Consider the following 23,416-nt stretch of genomic DNA (forward strand, 5'->3'; position numbering starts at 1 on the left):
ACTGCACTTGTTTTAGAACTTGTTTGCCAATGGCAGATGTTTATGAACTTTTTGGGATATTTAGCAAGACTAGTACGTAATAGAAAAAAACTGATTCCTTCCCAAAATTGTGATGAAGTTATAAAATTCAAGTTCTAGACCTTAATTGCAATTAGAAATTTATATTTTTTTTCAAAATGAAAACTTTCATTGGATTGAACGACAAGCCAAGAAATGCAAGAAGGCAAAAGATTTAATGATAGGACCATGGCAGTCTGATATTAAGTGGATGGAAGAGAAGTGTTTAAATTTTCTATCTTATAACTTCTTCATCGTCATACATTGCTTAAGTATATTCCTATTATTTTGTGTAAAAAGAAAAAAGGTATATTCCTATTATTATGCATATAATAAAGAAGGAGAATCATACATTGTGGAATGGGAGGGGGGTGAAAATCGAGGGGGTGGCTGCTGGTGATGTGTTCCAAAATAAATTTTGGTTGAACATTGATGCATAGGGTTTTTTTTGTTGGTCGGAGGACACTGATGCATAGGGTGGATTAGCAGTAATGACATCTTTCTTTCCTTTTTTTAAATTCTGTTTTTTAAATTTTATTTTTAGTTATATGGAACATACAAAAATATCCTTAAACTTAACAGAAACTTTAACGCGGTTAGACCTAGGTGGTGGATTGTAACACCTTACAAAATTCAGGTGGTTAACATAAAAATTAAAGATTCAGGTTATAATGGAACACTTGCCTAAAAGTTCAAGTGGTATTTATACAAATTTCTCATTCATATTTTATCTACCATACTCGACTAACCATTTAAATAATAATAATAATCTTGTAGAAATTGGGTTAAAGTTTAGAATTTAAAGCTTTAGAAAAATATTTAAACGGAGCCAGCATACATTTGGCACCAAATAAAAGTAAGATAGATAATCCGAGCTCAATGAAGATTTTTTTTTTCTAAACTAAAAAAAATGTACTGTGAATGAGGAGATTTGTTTTTAAGAAATCTTAATTTCGTCAATAAATTGATGTGTATAGAAATCTTTAATTTATATTGTCTTTTAAGAAATCTTAATGTCGTCAACAAACTGATCATATATTTTGAAGATGAGGCAAAGCCATCATCAAAAGCATGCGTGCACGAAAAACTACTTGAAAATGGACATTATCCGATTTCCGACAAGGATCCGGATCCTCTGCTAAGCCTTTTTCTCCTCGCCCCTCAGCTTTTAGTTTGATATAGATATCTAATGAAGTAGATTCATCCATCACAAGCCACCTATCCAAAACAAGAGTAATCATAAAATTTAAATTTAAAAAAAAATTGAAGAGGTTGCTTCACTTAAACTTTTAAACATTCGATTACATGTTTAATTTCACTTCATAAAACTGTAAAACATTCTTTAGTTAATTTATGATACTTAGGCCAAGGACAACAGTTAGGAGGCTGACAATGTCAGCAATCTGGGCAACTGCTACATCTTAACAGAATATTACACACTTCTTGCAAGCATTTTGATAACAAATACTATGATTCCATTATTCTATTTAGCTGTAAAACCCGGTGCAGAAACCCGGAACCTGAACTAAAACTGGTACACCGGGACATGATCGCCGGCCGTGCTTTTAGGTGCCATGGTATACTGCAACACCAGCTCACAACTTAGATGTCGGAGCAGAAATTGGTCTAATTGGCCTATTCAGGGACTCTTGAGTCAATGAAACAATGAGCTGCCATCAAAACATGCAATAACTTTAGTGCATCACGCACTCAAGCAATGCTTGGATGAATACAAACCTAACAGCAAAGTTTTTACCTCTCCATTTCTATTAAACATTTGGCCTGAAACAAATCCGCGTGCATTATAGGCAATGGGACTTACTATCTGTTAAAAGAAGGCATGCATGCATCAGCATTTTAACAAAACTAAACAATGTGAGAAATAATATCGATTTTGAGACTACCACATAGAGTAACCAGTCATCAGCTCTAACTGGGCGGTGAAACCACATCCTGAGAGAAATTGGAAATATATATATATATATATATGTTTAATAAGAATTTTTCAATCACTACCAGCATGGAAGAAAAAAGGGACACCATACATGAAAAGGACTTACGCGTGGTCCAAACTAACTTGGGATGACTTAACTCCCCTTCTACGATGGGGATTCAAACTTACACCAGAAAATATCAAATCTGAAGCATATGCTACAACGCATCTGCAAAATAATCATACAACAACAATCGATTATATATCTACATACAGATATCAAAATATGAACAATAGAATATCTACAGAAATTAATCATATACAAAACAATCACCATACTGGAAAACAATAATCAGTAATCCATGTTGAATGCTCCATGAAATTTTACTTACATTTGGAAGTATGAAAAGGGGTAAAAGAGAGGCCCAAAATGAGCTACATTGTGAATGTATTTACTAAATGTGCTAGATACAAACATAAATAACCCGATAATTGACCCAAAAAAAAAAAAAAGGGGGTACTATCAGCTTAGCTTACTGATAAAATGGGTGCATACCTATGCAAAGCCTGATCATCTGAAAGTTTTCCTTTTGCTCTAAACCAGAACCTCAAACTGCAACGTCACTAAATTCTACTTAGATAAAGAGTTCAGTACCAAAACTGGTAAATCAACGAAACAAAAAAGAAATATTCATCTTCACATAGTGTGAAGCATACTGAGGGCACAATAAAAATTTAGATTACGAAACACAGTAAAGCAAGCAAACCTTGGTGGGGATTTAGTCTGATTGGTTGAGCTGCTAGGCTCACAAAATCGTATCTCTATAGGCCAAGGGACAAATTTCTTTGCAGCTGCCTTGATTCGGTAAATCCTGAATCAAGTAATCATTAGTATCATATAAATTTGAGATATCAATTATCCAACAAAACAAAAGCTTCACATATAACGAAAATCACGATGATGTGAAAAATAAATGATCATTCTGATCATTTAGTAAAACTATGTATAAAGTTTCACAACACTTACTATGAAATTTCTTGAAAAACTATGCACAAAGTTTCTACTACATACAGCAGCTTTTATAAAATGTTTACCAAACAATTTCTTCCTTCAGCTATCAACCAGCATAGCTTTTTGGCAACGGAACTTTTCCACAGAAGTTATAGAAACTCTCCAACAAAAGCAAAATCCCTTGAATTATACTTTCATAAAACTTAAGATTGTTGTTCACTAAATTTTGTGCCAATGGAGGAAGCCTAATACAAAAAGTTAAACAGCTAGCAACTTTTCTGAATTTTTTTATTTACAAAAACATAAAACAGAATGCTCTGGCTGTTCTGTTCAAAGCCAATATCTTGGTACAAAAATAAATCCAAATGATACTAAATTTTCAGAAAGGAAAATGACACATCCACTTGAGCAAATTCAATTTCATACAAAATGGAAGGCGCCAGTCCAGAGAAAGACATTTATTGTCCGTGGTTTCCGCCCAACAAAAGTTCTGTTCCATGAAAGGTCCAGATCCATGAACCATCCCCTCTAATTTGTCATAAAAATGGGGAAGAGCCTTTACCGTATCCGACAGGATATTCTGTTCCAGAAGGCTAAAAATGTAAAATGTATAGCTATGTGACTGTTTCAACAATACTCTAAAAACATAGTTTATATAGAAATCCCAACTGAACCCCCCAATACCCAGAAAGGAAAAAGAAGAAAAAAACAAATGAGTAAATTACAAGGCAAAATTAGAACAGGCTTGATTGCATATAGCAGAGAACTACAATGCAACTATATATCTTAACCTTGGAAGACGCGGATCAAGCAGACGTTTTTCACGTAATTCTTCCATTGACAGAAGCTGTTATGGATCAAGAGTTCAACATTTACAGCCAACATCAGCTGGAAAATTGTTAATAAATAAGCAAGAAAATGCTACCGTATCTGGATCAGGCACAGATGGCATTTTTGCTTCCTGATGGACAGACCCTTCTTCTTCTTTCTGCAAAATAAATCTAACCAATCTTAAAACCAACGTGCAACATTGCAGCAGTTCAACCGTAGCTACCACTTTAGCATACATTCAAGATAAGCAAATTTACAATATTTATTAGGACACAAGATTTATTATACAACATCATTCAGCAGGCATATCGACTCCCTGGATACCATTATTAAGGCATGGTTCTTAAGACCTTTTGCAATCTGATAAACAAATCTTGATAAAGACTTGACCTCCTAGCCACTTTGATATGCAAAATATAATGACAAGCAAAGAAAGTACTATTCAAAAGATTTTTATCCGATCATTTGTTCGACCAAAAAAAATTCTGATCATTTGTAAACTGACTAAATAAACACATACTTTAAATGAAGCCAGTATCGTGAAAATGTTAATCCCTTTTTGTATTGCGTCCACTCTTCGAGTAGCAAAGCTCTTCCCATCACGTACTCGGTGAACTTGATATATAATTGGTGCTGCAAAAGCAATATTACAGACATAAGGTTTCTAAATATATTTATATCTCCTCCACATTTAAGATTCTCATCCTCATATATTAGGCTCATATACTTACTGTTAAAATCCCCAACAAGCAGAAAATGCGCATGCAAACTATGGACAAGTTTAAGACAATCAACAGTTTTCGTTGCTGCAGCCAATGCCTGCATTTTATAGGATATATTAGAGACAAGTATGCTATGGAACTGCTTCTAAATAAATTCCCAGCCATGATACAACTTTTGTGCCTGAATGAACTCAAAACTATATGGATAAAAGAACAATCATTTCGAGTTGCAGATATTATTATGAAGCTGAAGGAAATTAGAGAAAAAGCAAATATGGCCATTCACTTAAGAAAAAAGAACATTGCATTTACAGTGTTTATAACAAATCTTGCATTATTTAAAAAATCAAGTTGAATTAAGTAGAAACTGGGTGTGTAAACATATCAATATTTTCATGAGCACATTTGAATTATTTTATAAAAAATCAAGTTGAAATCTCAATAAAAAATTATTGTACAACTGAAAATTAATATTTGAACAAACATAAATCACTGTAGAAGATTGTTAAGTAAATATAAGCAATCAATTTCAAACAAGTGCGGAGATAAACTTTGTCCACTTAGAAAGGATGTACTCTTTTGTGCTTTCCTTTCTTTTTTTTTTTTTTTTTTTGGGCAGAACTAGGAGGATCATGCATGCAAGTTTAAGTTCTACAGTTCATCACACTATTTCAATATCGTTTATATCTACTATACATTCATCGAGAAACATCCAGTAGAAAAATATTAAGGAGGAAGAGAAAAAGTTACATAATCATGCCTGTCCAACTAACTGTCCTCCAAAAACCTGTCCGAATCTTGGTGCATCTGGCAAAGTAATCCCCTTAAATATGTTTACCTTTGAAAACAAAAGGAGAACAGAATCTTATCAATCAAAATATAAAAGAAAATCACACAAGGATGCCACTGTCAACAGGCACCATGAAACGATTATTAAGTAGTCTATATTTCTAAGCAGAAAGAATCAAAGTTCCGAATCAATTTACATATGGCATATCCAGAAGAGAAATAGTGGACTTAGACATGCAGAAAAAACTACAATCGCTGAAGTCAGATAGCACTGTACAATTGGCACTATAAGCATCACATCATAACTAAACAATCAATATATCAAATCTCCTAGACAGCAGTATAGCACTGAACTGAAAATATAAAAGATAATAAGAGTATTCTCTTAAAAACTTCAAAGAAACATACTTCAATTGGTTCCAAATGCAATATATTCTCAACAAGAGAGCATGTATCATGAGCTTTGTCAGCATTCCAGATTGATTTTGGCCGTAGAAGAGTACAGTGTTCATGGGGCAGCACCAAGCATGTCAACTGCCATAAGTAACAACACATCAGAAAGCCACTATTAGCATACATACAACAACATTTAAAGGAAAACCTTGTGAGCTTGAGCAACCAAAAGATGTAATTGCCACAGAAAAACAAGGCAATAGTCCCTACAAGTGCCGCCCAATCTACTATTCAATCCCAGCCTGGTAGATTTCCATCTCCAAGCACCCAAAGCTTAATAAAAATAAATAAAAGAAATAAAAAAGCTAAACTAATATATATACATTTCAACTACCTTAGATAAAGCAATCACATCAGCCTGATGTTCCAATGCTGCAAAACCTGCAAAATTACCTTCGCATTATACTTACTTGATAATTGATGGTGACAATTACAATCCCAGCTAGATTATTGCAAATCATTGGCCAAACGTCCTAAGTACAAGATACATAATCTATATCCTCAACCAAACTAAGACTTCATCTCAAGAAAATGGGGACAACTACATGTGTCTGGTTTCATGACAACATGACACCTAAACTTAAGAAATGCATCAAGGCAACAACTCCATATACCCTCTGACAATCTCAAATCAAGAAATCCCTGCAGGCCAGGGACTGTTCCAAGAAACTCAAATCTTATATGGATAAAAATTGTTGACGCATTCTCATGTAAGCATCAGAAAGTAACCCAATTTCTTACATTCAAAGAAAAAGGTTCTCAGTTCTCACCATAACCAAAATAATCGTATCGTTTCAATTTGAACTCAGGTCGATTGCCTTCATCAGCATTAACAGAACCAGTAACTTCAGCCTGTGTAAGAAAACCACAATATAAGCTCACTCTAAGATCCAATATAAGTAACTAATAAGTAATGACACAATCAAACTAACCTCTCCATCCCATATGAAGTAAACCCCATCTCCGGTTTCACCTTCACGAACAACATACTCTCCACTATCTGCACAAAGAAACACGCTCAAAATCTTCAATACCATTACAAAAACTATACAAACAAGTGAATTCACAATTACCCAATATTACATATGTATATGTGCACATAAAGTATAAACTTTTATCGATAGTAACCAAGCTTAAATTCAGCAGAAGAAGCAATTAGATAAAAGAATTGACCGTAGTGCTTCAAAATGACGAGCTGGGCGACTTTCTTGAGAGAAGAGCTGGGAAGCCTCTGAAGCAGAGGAACGCAGCCCAGGAACTCAATCACTGCAAAATGCAAATGAAACAGACAAACGAACACAGAGAAGCAAGCTCAGAGATTAAACAGAGAATTGAAATTAGGGTTTGAATTTTGGTCTTTCGCGACAGACCTGATTCGGAATCCATGGTGCTTGCAATGGTTTCAACTGAAAATGAGAGAGAGAGAGAGAGAGAGAGAGAGAGAGGCCTATACTATACGGTTGAATTGATGTTTTTGGATCTGGTGCGTCGCGGTGTATGGTAAAAGTTTGGACTTGACGTACCTTGGCCAACGAACTGTTGGGCAGAAAAACGAGCGTGCTTAATTACGCGGAAGAGAAAGATTAGCGCTTCCAGAAAACAGACTGATCCGTATTCCGTTTTGCTATTTTCGAGGCTGACATAAGTATCAGTGATGATGAGTTTCTATAATTTACACAATCTCAATTTCAGTAATGTTTTTTTTTTGGTAAAAAATTTCAGTAATATGTTCATCATATAAATTACTTTTTCTTATATTTGCATAATAAAAATTTATTTTATTTATAATAAGCAAGTAATGAATGTGAGAAAAGTATAAATAAATTACTAGGAAACTATTATTGACTCCAAAAAAAATAATTTAAAACATTCACACGACAAGTTTTTTTGAAGTGATAATAATCATGTTTTATACCTTGTAGTTTAAAAAATATAATTTTTTTAAAAGCAATCATTATATCGATTTAAATTCACCTTACCAACTAGAAATTAATCTAATAATATTTCTTCTTAATTGAATCCCTCTTCTCAACAATAACATTTTGTCCAAAATCAAAATTTATTTTCTCCATTCAAATGCAACGAGTTTTTGTATACATTTTACAACTATTATAAATCTATCAATAATGCAGATATAGATTCAGTTAAGTAAGTTAGAGTGAATGTGTTCCTCACTTTGTACTCGAGTTCTAATTGTATTCAAAACAAAATATCTATAAATAACAAGAGATTTTTCTTTGTTTTTGGTCAAAACCCTTACTTGCTTTGAGGCCCAAAATAAATATATAAAAAACTCACAAATTTTTTATTTAAATGGTTGCAAATTATTGCAATTTTTATGACGTTGAAGTTTTGTTTTGACTCGCTGCTCTCAAGTTCAGAAGGGAAGTGTCCAAATCATAACAAAGCCCATGTTCTGATTATGTTGGGCCAAGCAATGTATAAATGGACTCCCACCCAACCACTTAACTGGCATTGAATTTCAAGGCTCAAAGCCTAATCAGCCAATGCCCAATCATCTTTTAGAATAAAATTAAGAACATAAAACCAAATGAAGAAACAATGATTAAAGATCATACAAAACCTTGTGGAATAAAAGCATTTTAGTGAGTAGATTCTTGAAGCAACCCAAAAAGATATGAGTTTGACTTGCAGGTAAGACCTCAGCACAAATTTAGTGAGCAGATCTCTTTCTTCTCTTTGGGTCTTTCTTTTAAATTTATACAGATAGATGCATGTATATATGTCATATACTTTCTCATGGAACACCAATCCAAAGTTAGCACAGAACAGAAGACTCGAACTTCACCTCTCCCAAGCCCCCACTAAACCCCTTTTGTTTATAGGAAACCCCATTTTCTTTCCATAAACATATTTTCAGAGCCTGGGTTTTAGCTAATTAATGATCTTTATGGTGGTGGTTCATTCTCAACCTTTCCCTGTTCCAAATTTTCAAAATCTGGGTTTTGTTCAGTTACAACTTTTGACTCATGGGATTTGATCCATATTGGTCTGAGACTGCTGTTCTTTAGCTGCAACTCTGTTCTGTGCAAAGTTACAGATTCTGCAAATGTTTCTGCTTAGATGCAAGCCCAGAGCACTTTGAGCTTTGATACATGTAATATCTCTGATATTTGATTCTTCCATATAGTGCCTGTTTAGCTGTTGGTATTCTAATGAAGAATGTTTCTTTGATATATAGAGATAATCTGTTTGAAAACCTTGAACTATAGATCTCTATCTTAGTTCCTAGTTTTGTTTGTTTAGTTGATATCTAAAGCTATTTCTGTTAATCTGCTCTGCAATTCAACTAGATTCTAGAATTTCACCCAAATATAGTGTTCAACGCCTATTTTCCATTTATAATTCAGTTTAATCCATTCCCAAATGTGTATCTATTGAGCTGGGCGGAAGACCCAAAATAATTGTTTGCTTTGTTTTTCCTTGATTTCACATCAAGTTTTTGATATGTGTTTACATGCTTTGCTTCATAGGCGTCCATGTCAATCTGCTGTGGGATTCCTATCCTTGAGTCTGTATACTGTCTGGCCTGTGCTCGTTGGGTGTGGCTGAAATGCCTCTACACTGCAGGCCGTGAAAGTGAAAACTGGGGTCTGGCCACTGCTGAAGAATTTGAGCCTGTCCCTCGGTTTTGTCGCCTAATTCTAGCACTCTATGAGGAAGATCTCCGTAACCCGCTTTGGGCACCCCTCGGAGGTTATGGCATTAATCCTGATTGGGTAATCTTACGTAAAGACTACGAAGAAACATTTGGCCATGTTCCTCCCTACATGGTCTATCTTGATCATGATCATTCTGATATAGTCTTGGTAGTTCGGGGACTCAATTTAGCTAAGGAAAGTGATTATGCAGTTATGCTTGACAACAAACTTGGGCAGACAAAATTTGATGGTGGCTATGTCCACAATGGGCTATTGAAGGCAGCAGAGTGGATGTTTGATGCAGAGTGTGAAGTTTTGAGGGAATTGGTAATGAAGTATCCAAATTATACCCTGACCTTTACTGGCCATTCCCTTGGGGCTGGTGTGGTGGCATTGCTGACATTGTTGGTACTTCAGGATCTGAAAAAATTGGGAAATATTGAGAGAAAGAAGATTAGATGCTATGCTACAGCCCCCTCTAGATGCATGTCACTGAATCTGGCTGTCAGATATGCAGATGTTATCAATTCTATTGTACTTCAGGTATGATTATCGCATTTGATTCTAAACTTGTGTGCTTTATTCCACGTATATTGGCGAATGCTTACACGATTTAATTTATCAATATAATGTAGTGAAACATGAATGGTTAAGAAAAGAAAACCTTCATGGACTGTACATCTAATACGTCGGATAGGCAAACTTGCCACCAATAGTAAATAAGGCTGGCCACATAAAATGATTCAATGTTCTTCACCAGGCAGGAAATAATATATGCTTTTTGCTCATGGATATGACTATAGGTCCTCAATGTTCTAATGTAGTTGCTATAATGAACCAGGATGATTTCTTACCTCGGACAACAACCGCTTTAGACAACTTATTCAAATCACTTTTCTGGTAAAACACAGTACGTTTTTTGTCACCTTTCTTGCATTTAGTAGCCCAATGCAATATATACTGATACAATTCAGATTGTACCTGTATTATTTTATCTAGAGATGCTAAGTGAGGTTGCTTTCCTTCATTTGCACAGTTTGCCATGTTTTCTTTGCATAATGTGCTTGAAGGAAACGTGCACGCTAGAAGAGAATATGCTTACAGATCCAAGGAGATTATATGCACCCGGGCGTCTCTATCACATTATTGAGCGGAAGCCCTTCAGGTATATTAAAATGTAGTTGCATTACAACTTCTGTGTGTTGATTGTGTTGTTAAATTTTAAATGGCACCTGCATCATATAATAAGTTGATAACTTTTGGGTGAGAAATAGATTGAATTACAGTCAATCATTGGGAGATTACTGGTTGCAGATTTGGAAGGTTTCCGCCTGTTGTGAAAACAGCAGTGCCTGTGGATGGGAGGTTTGAGCACATAGTTCTTTCTTGCAATATTACTTCTGACCATGCCATAATCTGGATAGAGAGAGAAGCACAAAAGGCTTTTGATGTAAGTTCTTAGACCCTCCATTACAGTTTGAATTTCTGCAAGGTTTCTAAATGATAATCCCACCTAGCTTAATCTTCAAGATCTGAGATTCTATCCTTGTTCTAGTAATGATTATTATTTTTCCCATGAGGTCAGTTAATGCTCGAGGAAGACAGAACTATGGAAGTTCCGGCAAAGCAGAGGATGGAGCGAAGAAAGTCCCTTGTCCATGAACATAGCCTGGAGTACAAGGCAGCACTTCGGAGAGCAATAGCTTTGGATATCCATCATGCCTACTCTGATTCAGCGTATGGAACATTTACATTTACTGAAACAGAAGAGGGGGAGAACTCTGGAAGATCGAACGGGGAGACGCCTTGTGAATCATTAAAAAAGAGGACAGAAAGCTGGGATGACTTTGTGGAGCGGCTTTTCGATGTAGATGAGTCTGGTGACATGGTGTTCAAGAAGTAATATCTTGGCCGATGAAAGCAATTCTTTGATTCTTGTGAACCATCCTCTTTGGGGGTTCATGATTGTGTTTTAGATTGATGGTGGGGAGGGGGCAAGAGAGGCAGCGTATGGAAGTGAAGCTGTACATAAAACGTTGGTCTGCCATGCCATCATCAATTTTAAAAAAATCCCAATGATTATATTATAAGATCTTCCGCTCATGATTTTGTGATCATTGATTCCTGCTCCTTTTTGAACAGATGCTTTGATTCCTGCCTACCATTTTTAATAATTATCTTATTGCAAATTCAATAGTGTAGAAAATTTATGTGAAGAACATTGCTGATCGGAACCAGCAGCCGGCCAGAAACTGCTTATGGGGGAGGCAGCACCCATGCCACGGCCGCCACCACAATAATCTTGAGTAAATCAGTGTCTGCTTATATACTCAAGAGAACATTGAAAACCGTAATTTGGTAGAAAAATGCAAGTTCTGCTAGCAATGCTTTCTAAAAGACTACGAGGATTTTACATTTAAATCACTTTTACATATGAATCATGGTTGGAGTTCGACTACAAAAAAGTTCAATCTCGTTGTTAGCCACTGTCCTATCAACTAGTATAGGTAACTGACTAATACTAATACCTCATCTAGAATAATGGGCACAACATTTTTTGGGGATAAAATGTTTCCTTTTTTTCTGAGAAAGAAGAAGATAATACGCTATCTGGACAAACCTCTTCCTTCAACAGCAATTAATAAAACACCATCCGGAGAGACTTCATTCTAGTTGCTATATACTTGGAGGCCAACAGCTTCCCCTGCAGTGAAATTCAAAGCTACAACTCATAACCGTATTCATCAAAAGGACAGCAACAATTATGTAAACTAATTCTGATTTTTTTGTTTATTAATTTTTTTTATGTTCTCCCAACATTAACAGTTTTTACAATTATGTGAACTGTTTTGATTCTGATTTATTTTTGTTCTCCAATGTGGAACAGAGATATCGTTATTTGCCATTACTAGATCATGAATGCATCAAGCTAAATCATAGAATAATGCATTGCTATGATTTGACCCAAAAAAAGTTCCTTACCGTGCATTCTCTTAATAAATCGTTCAAATTCCATGAAGTTGTGTCTTTCCATGAGAAGTGGACTGAGCCTAAGGTAGGTAAAAGACGACAAATGCCTTCCATCCGGATCAGTCAGGGGTTTGGCACTATCCAATATTTTCTTGTAGCTGACATGATCATGACAAGGAAGAGCATTCTCACTAGAAACTGGTACGCAAACATCCCATGCAGCATTCAGCACCTGAAACAGTATATTATAATTTTAAGTGCCAAAGATTTCCACCACGAACATGCATATTGTTCAATCGAGGGTATTTCTTTCACAATGAGTCTGGGTAATTTCCAAAACAGACAGACTTCTTATATTCAAAGAGTCCCTGTCTGCCGATGAAATGATAAATTTGATGCTTACTTGCCAGAATAAACCCTCAGAATCTCCCAGTGCCTCTTGGAAGTCTTCATGCTGGTCTAACATGTGCAATTCAGTGCACGCTAAGTTTAAAGTAGCTTCATGCTTCTTTAGCATTGTCACAACTGCAGCATAACCATCTCGATTGCATGGATTATAGAAGCCTGCAGTCAATTCAGCTGCATGACTGGCTGTTTTGTACCACCAGTGAAGACCTGATAGCTGCTTAACAATTAAAATAGCAAACTGACTGATCAATTCATAACTAACCAAATAACTTCTCATTTACAACCCCAACTCCCAAAAGGGGAAAAAACACTTTCAAAACTTAACGACATTAGGCATGAAGAACATGCATAACATTCTTCATATGTTGATAAGAACTTGAACTTAAAGGTATTCTTCGAATGCATTGAATGCTTTGTCCGCATTTTCAAGGAAAAGAGCATAATTGTCATTTTTTTACTTTAAAATATCAGATACCAAAAATTCTTCTTTCATTTATGTTCAAAATGATGGAAGCTAACTCACCTTTGCAGCAATGCAGGTGCCATCGAAAGCTAACTTTGCTAGAGAAAGCACACGATCACCATGATCAACTAAAACTCGAGAGTACCAATTAAGGAAGAACCTGCCATAGTAGCTATCATAATCACCCCCATCGCAAAAGAAACCGGTTTCATGTGGCCGGGAATTATAAGAACCTGCATTATCTGGACCTCTACCCCAGAAGGAGTGTCCCCTTGCTTCTGCCGCCTTCCTCAGACTTTTCAGCAAATACAGATCATAACACTGCATGTTTTTAAATGTTCAGAGTGAAGAACGCAACTTGCAAATGCAGTGCTCCAATTCTGCAGCAATCGACAGACTCATTCACTTGATAAACAGATAATATTTCATATAAGTTACCTGAAATTCGCCAATGCCGGGATATCTCCAACCATGCTTTACAGGACAAGATGGGTATCGTAATTCCCCACACGGACCTAGTCCAACTTGAATCATGGAGATATTACCATTTTTAAAGTACTCGTCAAACTCTACACGGAAGCTTCTCATGCAGTCAAAGTACACCTATATTAGTTAAAACATTAGCATTTTGGTGCTGCCTACACAGGACTACCCTTCAAAACATGGTTCACTAATATAGAATTACTGCCATCTGTATATGGCAGTAATGAAATTTTCCGCACACAACCAAGTCTATAGATCAATAGATGTACACAGTTGATCACTACCAGGTTCAACACCAAATTCAAACAGAAAGATTAATGACTGACTTATCATGTCTGAATGTAATACCTCGACAGCTGTTCGGCCTCTTAAAACTCGCTCCTTGTCAATTCCCCATGAAAGGCATTCAGGATTACGTCTTCCCTCTCTATCAGTGAAAAATATGTCAGGGTTGCTTCTACCAATTTCAGCCACCCAATGGGGCAGTGGAATACATACATCGTCACCAACATTGCCTCCACATTCATGAAATGACATCACAACCTGAAACAGGGAAGTTGCCCATCAGACCTGGAATAAATTTTCAGAAGAACTAACCAAAGAACCATGTCTAAATGAATAAACTATCTCCACACTTTACAGTAATGGTTAATAGTGAGCGAATCCACAGTACGATATAGGGGAGTAAGTTCCTTGATTCCCACATTGTACAGACAAAGTCTCAGACGTTTGCCAATAATTACAGGAAACTATGGAAAAGATACAGATGACCACGAAGATAGCAACTATTAACCGCACATGTTTACATGACCACTACGAGCAAAAAGATTCTGCAAGTGAAAAAACATGTCCATATAAAACTGACCTGCAGCTTCAGCTTAAGCTCACACACCATCTGAAAGAGCCTCTTGTATCCATTCCAGTTATACTCCCCTGGAGCATGTCCTTCTACTATTCCCCACCAGCAATCAACCATAACCCCATCAACGTTAACTGATTTCAATATCCTTAGCTGCTTTAGTAGACCATCTGGATCAACCATCTCACACTTCATATTAATGACACCTAGCTGCCACCAAAAGATATGACACGATATAACCATAAATATCAGAGACTAAAATTTAAAAACAACCATATCTATCAAATAAGTCTTGCACTCCTTGACATGGCAACCTCTAATGCAGGATATTGAGTAGAAAAGCATGGTACTGAAAAACTAGAAAAGAAAAATTATAACTTAGATAGCAAAAGAATAAAGTAAAATTGCACAACTCACAGGTAGCATCACATAAACAGGAATGCATGAGGTGTTGGAGTAATCACGTTCGGTAACTTCAGGGGTATGTCAACAATCTACAAGAAAGAATTTGAAGTGCGTTTAAGGATGTGACACTGCCCAACAAGGAAGCAACAACTTAACATTCAAATAATGATTATTACTAGAAATTTAAATGAGCTATATGAGACAGAATTTCACTATTTATGGGGCACTAGTAAATTCAATGCAGTTATAATCATAAATGAAGAAGGTATACATCTATTATTTGCTGCAGAGTCATGTCTCCATACACTTGTTTAGAGAAACACCTGTCAGTCTCGAACCCAGGACCTGCTGGGTTGTGTATGTAGCACAACTCCAACAGGCTACCAGAGACTAGCCATGCCTCCATGCATCTTCTAATAAAGGCTAGTGTTAAATAGGCTATTTATCGTCTTATATGTGATAGGAAAATCAACCAAGATGATACAAAGAATGACCATATACTAGAATTTGACAACAGCTTACCAAGAGATATAACCATTAAAGTCTAAACAACTTTGTTTTAGGAGATTGAATTTTGAACAACTTAGTCATAAGGAAAATGCAATGTGTACAGAACTTTACATAATTCTTTTACTTTGTAACGTGGCTACTCATATAGATTGCACACAATTCACTCACACTTGTCCCCTGAATGTGTCACACACATATCACCACGCTTGATGGCAAGACACATAATGTGTCACATTATGAAGTAAAAGATTTTTATGATATCTTTTTCTTTTGTAGGTGTGGGTTGTAGCATAGCTCTAGTCATAGTACCTGTTTGTCGCCAACATTATCCATGGAACCACCAATAAGAGGATGACTATCTGTTTGACCTCCTCCATCTCCCACAATGGATGAATTTTGAGACCGAGCACTTGAGGGGAGATCATAAGGTGATGAACTAGGAATAAAAACACCTTTCATGTTACAAGCATTAAGCTCCCCAGAGCTCCGATAGCCAGAAGTAACTCCTTTAAGGGAAGCAGGAGTTTGTGGGGACACCATTTGGGAAGATACTGCCGCAGAATTGACACCAGCAGGCCTTGGGCCCTGTAAAAGTGGAATAGAAAGCATTCCCATTCTGAAATTTGTTAGAAATGAGAATCACAATAGGATGCACCAAATGTCCTCCACAGCTATATTAAGGAGGTCAAAACCTAACATGCATTCATGATCTAAGATAAGCCAATACATGAACCACATAAGGAACATTTCAACCATCAAGTATGACAATAAAAATCACCTAAATCACCTAATAGTTCGGAATTCGTTGATGCAGTGGCTCTCTCTCTCTCTCTCTCTCTCTCTCATAAACAAAGCAAAAACTTTCAAAACAGCGTAAACAAGCTTCTTCCCTGAGAGACAAGTACCTGAGATTTTGCAGGAAACGTTGTTCCATCTGGAAGAACAACCCAGCCAGCTTCCCTAGCCAAAGCCGCAATTACATCATTGATATCAGCCCTAACTCTAAGATTATAATTTCCATGCCTCCGTAACCCTGCTAAGATCCTTGCAGTGATCGCCCTGCGCTGCCGCTCTCTTAACTTGGTTCTCTCCTTCTCCTCTATCGGTCTACACCTCCTGACTCCTCCCCCTCCTGGGGTCCCCACTTGTTCTTGAATTTGATGATGCTGCTGAAACCGGTTATTATTACTACTTCTTGTTGGCATTCCTCCATCAACCCCCGCAATCATAGAGGTGGCATCAACATGCTTCCCACCATCTTCTTCATCATCGTCATCACCCTCTTCTTTCACATCCATTTCCATTTCTTCGTCCTCATCTTCTTCACTTGTTCCAATTAACTTCTGGATATCCGTAGCCATATTCTCCTTATTCCCTTAATCCTACACTTTTGACCCCCCGATTATCCTAGTTTCTTGATCCTTCTATCATGAATGTAGAAACCATAACTGCTTAACTTCCCACACAACCACTGGAAGGATTAAATTGTTCCAAACAATGCAGAAATCATCCTACTGATTCTGAGTTCCACGCTAATTTAGAATTTTCTGTCAAAAATTGGAACTTCAAAATTAGCCATATCTCATATTAATTAAAACCAACATACCGCCCAAAGGAGGGAGTGGGGGAGGGGAACAGAGACAGAGACAGAACAGTTGGAGGTTCAAATGAACAAGAATAATTCTACTTTAGTTAAAATTACAGAGACAGAAAATACTAAAGTAACTTGGTTACACCTATCTGGCTTAAATGAGTTGACTTCCATGAAAAACCAAAGCAAAATAACAGACAGAAATTATAAGACTTCGTTCCTCATTGGTATTACTTTCCACGCACATATGCTCACAAAAGAGAAAGCTCTGAAATTTTCTCGGAAACAACTTTCTCAGTAGCCAAAGGTAGCCAAAAAGCTAAAAAAAAATCCAAGTCCTGAGCTAAATTACCTTCTCAAACCAGCTCGAAACACCGAAGTCTCGCAAAATCGACTCCCCATTGGCCGAAAGGCTCCATTTTTCCCTCGAATTCCACCTTCTCGTCCTCAGTCAAAGCTCACGCCACCATTCATTTCACCGATCCATCTTCTCATCCATTTCCAGAACTGATTCACCGGGAAATCGTGCCCCAGTTTTCCGGCGACCGGAACTGGAGTACGGCGTCGTTTAGGGGGGAGAAGGCGGGGCTCCGACGAGGAAGACTGAGGGGGTCGGCGGGTCGGGTCGGGAGAGGGATTGGAGAAGGAGAAGCGTGCGAGCGAGCGAGCGAGCATGCGAGGAAGGGGGCTTAGGGATTGTCACGCGTGTGAGCGTGTGTTGGGGGGTTTGTTTGGCACGAACGAGGCGTGTGTGTATGAGGGAGTGATGTGAAAGGCATGCGTTTCACGGGTTGGGCGTGTGGAGTGACACGTGTCGCACGTGCCCAGAGCGTGGGCTTGAGAGATCCGGAACACGAGATTTGGGTGTATCCTGATGGTGCAATCACGTGAACTGTTTTTTTGGGCGCCAGGTAGTTGTAAAACTGTTGTGAAAGTGAAATGTTGTGTGAAGGTGAACGGTAATGTCACCACGTGGATGAACAATTATGAGTCGTTTTTAAAAAAATAAAAATTTATAAATATAAGCAATAGTTTAAATTACAAAATAAAGATAGTGGTCTGTTAATTAAAATTCTTTTTTACTATACTAAACCCCATTAATTAGGAATTAAAATAATTATAATGTTTTAGATGGACCGTTGTTATTGTCAACATGTTGAGCATGCATTCTACTACGTTAACTGTAACATTGACAGGTATTGTTGTGCATTATGCAACGTTAAATATATCAATTTCGAATGGATGATTGTCAACTGTAGATAATGACGTTCTAAAATAATGATAATTTAGGATAAGGAAAGGAACAAGTTTGTAACCACAGTTTGATCAGTTTGTGACCAACACAAACTTGTAGAATGCTATACATTCATTTTAATCCTTATTATACAGTATCAAACTGCTCTGGACTTAGCAAGGGGCTTTAGCACAAGTAGTTAAGAGTAACATCCATGCACTCGAGGTCCCATGTGTCCGAATCCCTTTCATTTATTTGACTTAATCTAAAGATCAGGATTCCGGTGCGGCCTCTCCTGCGTTTGCAATTATTTTAGAAGTGAGGCATGGATAAATCATGATTTCAAAACCCTACAGAATGAGATCAGGCCAAAAGCAAAAAATAAATAAAGAAAGATTATACTAGACTGTGTGTTCTGTTACCATGCATTTTCTTGACAAATCGTTCGAACTCCATGAAGTTATGCCCCTCCAAGAGAACAGGGCTTAATCTGAGGTAGGTAAACGCTGACAAATGCCTGCCATCTGGATCATTTTGGGGCTTAGCATTTGCCAATATCTTGTTGTAGCCTTCTCTGTCATGGCATGTAAGAGCATTCTCACTGGCAACTGGAATGTTAGCATCCCAAGCAGCATTCAGCACCTGACCACAAAAAGGAATTCCGGAAGAAAAAAAAACATCAAATAAACAAAAATGCTTTACAAACAACATTTCTGTACAGAAGTATACACAAACTGACACAGAAATTTGGTTAAATTTCAAATATAAAAACCAGACCCAAGCAAGAAAGAAATTAAATCTGTGCTAGCTACCTGCCAAACTAATCCCTCAGGGTCTGCCAGTGCTTCTGGAAAGCCCTCGTGCTGGTCTAATGTACGCATTTCAACACATGTGAAATTCAGGGCAGCCTCATGCTTTTTCAACATTGCTGCAATTGGAGCATACCCATCACGGTTGCAGGGGTTGTAAAATCCAGCAGTTAACTCAGCAGGGTGGCTGGCAGTCTTGTACCACCAGTGAATACCTGATACCTGCTCATACATCAAATAAAGCAACTCCACGAAAAGAAAACATGTGAAGAACTAATCTCCAAGAAAGTGACTCACCTTTGCAGCAATGCAAGTGCCTTCGAAAGCTAAATTGGCCAGAGCAAGTACACGATCACCATGATCAACCAAAAAACGGGAGTACCAGTTGAGGAAGAATCTGCCATAGTAGCTATCATAATCACCTCCGTCACGGAAAAACCCTGTTTCATGTGGTTGGGAATTATAAGAACCTGTATTATCCGGTGCTCTGCCCCAGAAGGAGTGGCCCCTTGCTTCTGCAGCCTCCTTCAGATTCTTCATCAAGTACCGATCATAACACTGCACCGAACAAGGTCGAATCAGAGAACTGTTGCACAGTTTAGATAGAAATGATAAATTAAATGTGCTAGGCTTAAAGGTCATAACCAAGATGAACGAAGGGCTATTAACATAATCTGTGACTAATTATCATGCATGCCAAGACCTTATCAGTCTCCCAGTACTGGAAAGTGAAAAGTAGAATGGTCACCATTTTAATTTACCTGGAATTCACCAATACCAGGATATTTCCATCCATGATTTTCAGGATAAGAAGGATAGCGTAGCTCCCCACATGGACCTAGTCCAACTTCAATCTCCGAGATTATTCCTCCCTCAAAAAATTCATCAAATTCGACTCTGAAGCTCCTCATGTAGTCGAAGTAAACCTGCATCAGTTTCATTATAAAATAACAAAATAGAAGCTCAGATTTTGAGTTCTGCATCAAGCAGAGAATGTCTTAAAAAGAATGTGGGAAAGATAAGTTATAATTCCCATAGCATACAAAAGGAAAAGATTTTAGCAAAAGTTACTTACTAAAACATGAGTGAAACCTTTAAAACAAGACATATATAGATAGAGCAATGACATTCCGTAGAAAGAGAAAGAAAAAAAGAGAGCATAATTTAGTAGTTCTAGAATGCTATACCTCAACAGCAGTCCGGCCTCTTAAAACCCGCACCTTATCAATTCCCCATGTGAGACATTCATTGTTGCATTTCCCCTCTTTATCAGTAAAATATATATCAGGATTTTTTTGACCAATTTCTGTCACCCAGTGAGGAAGTGGGATATGTACATCATCCCCAACATTGCCTCCACATTCATGGAATGACATCACAACCTATAGCAATATAGAGTTAGACAATGGAACCGTATCTGACATTCATCTTCAGAGGAAAACTATAAAGCAGAAAAGCTATACCCTATATAAAATGAGATTTAACAGATAAGCAGTCTCACAAACTATTATACAAAAAGAGAACTACTGATATATTTGCTTTTCATCGATCCACTCAAGACTATAATGCTACCTACCAAGGACAGTAACCAACCATTTGCTAATGAAAACTAATCAAAAGGCTAGTTTTAGTACAAATCACCCAAATGATGAATTATCTGTATAAATCAAAGCTTTTTCAACTGTTTCAGAATAAGTATCTTGACTGAGAGACTGACAAATGTTGGCTCTAAGAATGTTTCCAAGACGATCTAAAGGAAATAATTTTATGTTTCTGGACCATTGTAATGAATGTATGTTTATAACCTTCAAGATAACCAGTATGATGAAGTTTAATTCGCTTAATTTAATTTCAAAAAATCATAGGACTTAACCTATTTAGTAACAAATGGATATCCTGAAGCAACTAAAAGCACACCAAGTCAGAAACATATGTGACACTTCCAGAACCATTTCCTCTGCTACGATGCTAAACAGTATCAGTTCTATAAAACAAACCAAAATTGTGAGATTATTTCAGGTTAACATTTGTGTAAACTGGAAATTTGGAATCTTTACCGGAATTTTATTTAAAGACCCATTCCAGATTTAAGAAGTACTGTTTTCATCCTTTAGTGCACTGTAATGACTTCCAAAAGGAAACAAGAAAACATAAGAAGCAAAGGCACATTGAAATGCACACCCAAAGTAAAAAAATGCTGGTACAATTCTATACCACTCACCTGTAACTTGAGGTTAAGATCACGCACAATCTGGAAAAGTCTCTTATAACCACTCCAATTGTATCCCTGCGGATTGTGTGCCTCTACTATTCCCCACCAGCAATCAACCATAACACCATCAACACCAACTGACTTCAGTACTTTTAGTTGATTTAACAGAACTTCTGGCTCAACTAGTTCACAGTTCATATTGATGACACCCAACTGCCACCATGAAACACAAGAACAACTGCATTTAGTCATGACTTGTAATAACATAGTATCATGCAGAAGATTATAAACAAATAAATACAAATTTAACACTGATGTTGTGAATGAGGCCCATATGATTTTGAACGGGAACCGGATTAAAGGTACATACATGAGTACCATTGTGTTGCTATACAGACACTCTGTATATTTATATTATATAGCAAGATTGTTAATCAAGATTACACATTCAGACACGATTTCACTTAATCAATAATCTCAATAACGATTGAAACCCGATAAGAATATATTTGAACGACTGAAACCCAATAAAAATATGGTTTAACTTGTTAATTAGGATCAATGTTCTTGATTGACGGTTAAAAACTTGAAAATGCACATAAGCAAAAAGTAACCACAATAAGCCAACACAGAGTATAAAAGAGTGCATCAAAAACTCACTGGTAACATCACATAGACAGGAACATAAGGTGTGCCAGTAAAATCACGCTCCTCCAATTTTCCTGGTGAATCTTCAACCTATCAATAAACCAGAAAAACTTCAAAAAGTTTCTAACTTTATATTTATCACTGCATTTAACCCTATCCCTCTAACTTTCCTCACCTGATTGTCACCAACAGTCTCCATAGCAACACCCCCCTCACTTCTCTCTGCGCTGTCCCTCACCACGGAGAAATTCCGAGACCGATCACTCCCCAAAACGCTCAAACGGCACGAATTGAACTCCGCCGAGCCCCAAAAACCGGGAGAGACTTTCAGAGAAGCTATCGGGGTCTGTGTTCCATACGACAACGAAGCCATTGTCGTTGAGCTACAAGCACTGGGCGGCCGTGGCCTCAGGCTATTCAATGCTTGGGCTGACAATTGTGACATTTTTTATTCTCCGTATCTCAGTATCTGCAACACCACTACTTCTCTGTAGGAAATTTTTTAAGGGGACCGAGGAGTCGGTGTGGAAAGTGGATTTTCCTTTTCATTTTCCACAGTTTTCTCCGGAACCAAACAGGTGGAGTGGCGGGGAGAGAACATGTGATGGGTTTATGGATCCAAGATACAGTTATTTCAGCTCTAAGATACTGAGATCACCTTTTTAACGGTAATAATCACCGGTAACGGAAGGAGTGTGACAGACCATTTTCGATCGTACACGTAAACAAATCGTTAAAGATGGTTATTAGATATGGGCTCGGCCCGATTGATCCAGCTCGTCAATGGCGGGCTCAAATAGTTATTTGTGTAATTCTATGCACGCCATGTTATTTATTGTAGACACCCAATGACTTATAACACTCATCATATTCTATTTTTCTCTTTCGTTATATGGAGATTTGAACCTGGGATCTTTACTGTCGCCTCAGTGGTTGGCGCGGTTGCCCTCTCTCCTACCCAATTTGGGCGACACCCCCTCCCATCTCATTGCATCCTTCATACATTTCTTTTCTTCCACTCTTTTAATTTTCCTTCCAAATGAGCAAACAGAGTCGTCCTAAAAATTCGCCGGCAGTGTCTTTATCAATTTGCAAATGTCAGCCCAATACAAGTTGACAACAGCCCATTGCCAACGGCCCAAATCAAATGATGTTGTTTGGAATTTGATGATATAAACCAAATTCGTAAAGTCATGAAATGGGACCCTTCTATTTTAGGTAAAAGAAAATGGACCCTTCCCCCAATATCATCTTTAGGTAGCCCACCCCTACGTACACTGGAGCTAAAAAGTGAGGACCTGCCCAATTAAAAAAGAAGGCAAATGATTAAGTTCCATGTGGTATGGCATGGATGCAAATAATTAT

At 37.3% G+C, this 23,416-nt stretch overlaps 4 protein-coding genes across 5 annotated transcripts; 1 reads left to right on the forward strand and 3 right to left on the reverse strand.

The window, feature by feature from the left end:
- Positions 1-1,308: 1,308 nt before the first annotated feature.
- Positions 1,309-7,415, reverse strand: LOC103331993 (Acyl-CoA thioesterase family protein). The gene is made up of 17 exons (XM_008234683.2): positions 7,168-7,415; positions 6,971-7,063; positions 6,730-6,797; positions 6,568-6,649; positions 6,132-6,178; positions 5,753-5,878; positions 5,316-5,393; positions 4,565-4,652; positions 4,354-4,466; positions 3,928-3,990; positions 3,794-3,849; positions 2,758-2,862; positions 2,547-2,603; positions 2,118-2,219; positions 1,962-2,010; positions 1,814-1,882; positions 1,309-1,727 (listed from the first exon to the last, which is right to left on the reverse strand). The coding sequence occupies exons 1-17, from the start codon at positions 7,181-7,183 to the stop codon at positions 1,653-1,655; spliced, it is 1,287 nt and encodes a 428-aa protein (XP_008232905.1). The 5' UTR covers positions 7,184-7,415; the 3' UTR covers positions 1,309-1,652.
- An 856-nt stretch (positions 7,416-8,271) lies between these two features.
- On the forward strand, positions 8,272-11,576 carry LOC103331991 (alpha/beta-Hydrolases superfamily protein). Of its 2 annotated transcripts, none has more exons than XM_008234682.3 (6): positions 8,272-8,452; positions 9,292-10,002; positions 10,301-10,359; positions 10,496-10,624; positions 10,774-10,909; positions 11,045-11,576. In XM_008234682.3, exons 2-6 carry the CDS (start codon positions 9,298-9,300, stop codon positions 11,360-11,362), a joined length of 1,347 nt encoding a protein of 448 aa, XP_008232904.2. In that variant the 5' UTR covers positions 8,272-8,452; positions 9,292-9,297; the 3' UTR covers positions 11,363-11,576. The 2 variants fall into 2 exon arrangements, with proteins under 2 accessions (XP_008232904.2, XP_008232903.2); XM_008234681.3 differs by lacking the exon at positions 8,272-8,452 and adding an exon at positions 8,499-8,915.
- Positions 11,577-11,847: 271 nt separating this feature from the next.
- BAM7 (beta-amylase 7) lies at positions 11,848-17,890 on the reverse strand. Its single transcript, XM_008234680.3, is given in 12 exon segments — positions 11,848-12,163; positions 12,442-12,661; positions 12,833-13,051; positions 13,361-13,621; positions 13,739-13,903; positions 14,132-14,326; positions 14,649-14,852; positions 15,060-15,124; positions 15,127-15,136; positions 15,867-16,142; positions 16,463-17,104; positions 17,501-17,890. Coding segments are annotated over 11 exon segments (2,106 nt in total). The 5' UTR covers positions 16,919-17,104; positions 17,501-17,890; the 3' UTR covers positions 11,848-12,128.
- A 526-nt stretch (positions 17,891-18,416) lies between these two features.
- BAM2 (beta-amylase 2) lies at positions 18,417-22,691 on the reverse strand. Its single transcript, XM_008234679.2, has 9 exons — positions 22,227-22,691; positions 22,064-22,141; positions 21,413-21,616; positions 20,379-20,573; positions 19,953-20,117; positions 19,489-19,749; positions 19,195-19,413; positions 18,805-19,024; positions 18,417-18,677 (listed from the first exon to the last, which is right to left on the reverse strand). The coding sequence occupies exons 1-9, from the start codon at positions 22,494-22,496 to the stop codon at positions 18,655-18,657; spliced, it is 1,635 nt and encodes a 544-aa protein (XP_008232901.2). The 5' UTR covers positions 22,497-22,691; the 3' UTR covers positions 18,417-18,654.
- Positions 22,692-23,416: the final 725 nt, after the last annotated feature.

This window comes from Prunus mume, linkage group LG5 (assembly GCF_029339155.1).
Source record: "Prunus mume cultivar Tortuosa linkage group LG5, ASM2933915v1, whole genome shotgun sequence".
Classification (NCBI taxonomy): domain Eukaryota; kingdom Viridiplantae; phylum Streptophyta; class Magnoliopsida; order Rosales; family Rosaceae; genus Prunus; species Prunus mume.

What these genes read in the sequence shown, in the direction of transcription:
- LOC103331993 (XM_008234683.2), bottom strand. An exon ending in TGCATTTGGAACCAATTGAA is followed by an intron (nt 5,394 to 5,752) that starts GTATGTTTCTTT and finishes TTGTTTTCAAAG; the next exon opens with GTAAACATATTTAAGGGGAT. An exon ending in CTTGATCCGCGTCTTCCAAG is followed by an intron (nt 2,863 to 3,793) that starts GTTAAGATATAT and finishes TACTTGATTCAG; the next exon opens with GATTTACCGAATCAAGGCAG.
- LOC103331991 (XM_008234682.3), top strand. Translation starts at nt 9,298, where the DNA reads ATGTCAATCTGCTGTGGGATTCCTATCCTTGAGTCTGTATACTGTCTG. An exon ending in TTATTCAAATCACTTTTCTG is followed by an intron (nt 10,360 to 10,495) that starts GTAAAACACAGT and finishes TCATTTGCACAG; the next exon opens with TTTGCCATGTTTTCTTTGCA. An exon ending in AAGCACAAAAGGCTTTTGAT is followed by an intron (nt 10,910 to 11,044) that starts GTAAGTTCTTAG and finishes CCATGAGGTCAG; the next exon opens with TTAATGCTCGAGGAAGACAG.
- BAM2 (XM_008234679.2), bottom strand. Translation starts at nt 22,496, where the DNA reads ATGTCACAATTGTCAGCCCAAGCATTGAATAGCCTGAGGCCACGGCCG. An exon ending in CTGGTATTGGTGAATTCCAG is followed by an intron (nt 19,750 to 19,952) that starts GTAAATTAAAAT and finishes TGTTCGGTGCAG; the next exon opens with TGTTATGATCGGTACTTGAT. An exon ending in GCACTTGCATTGCTGCAAAG is followed by an intron (nt 19,414 to 19,488) that starts GTGAGTCACTTT and finishes ATGTATGAGCAG; the next exon opens with GTATCAGGTATTCACTGGTG.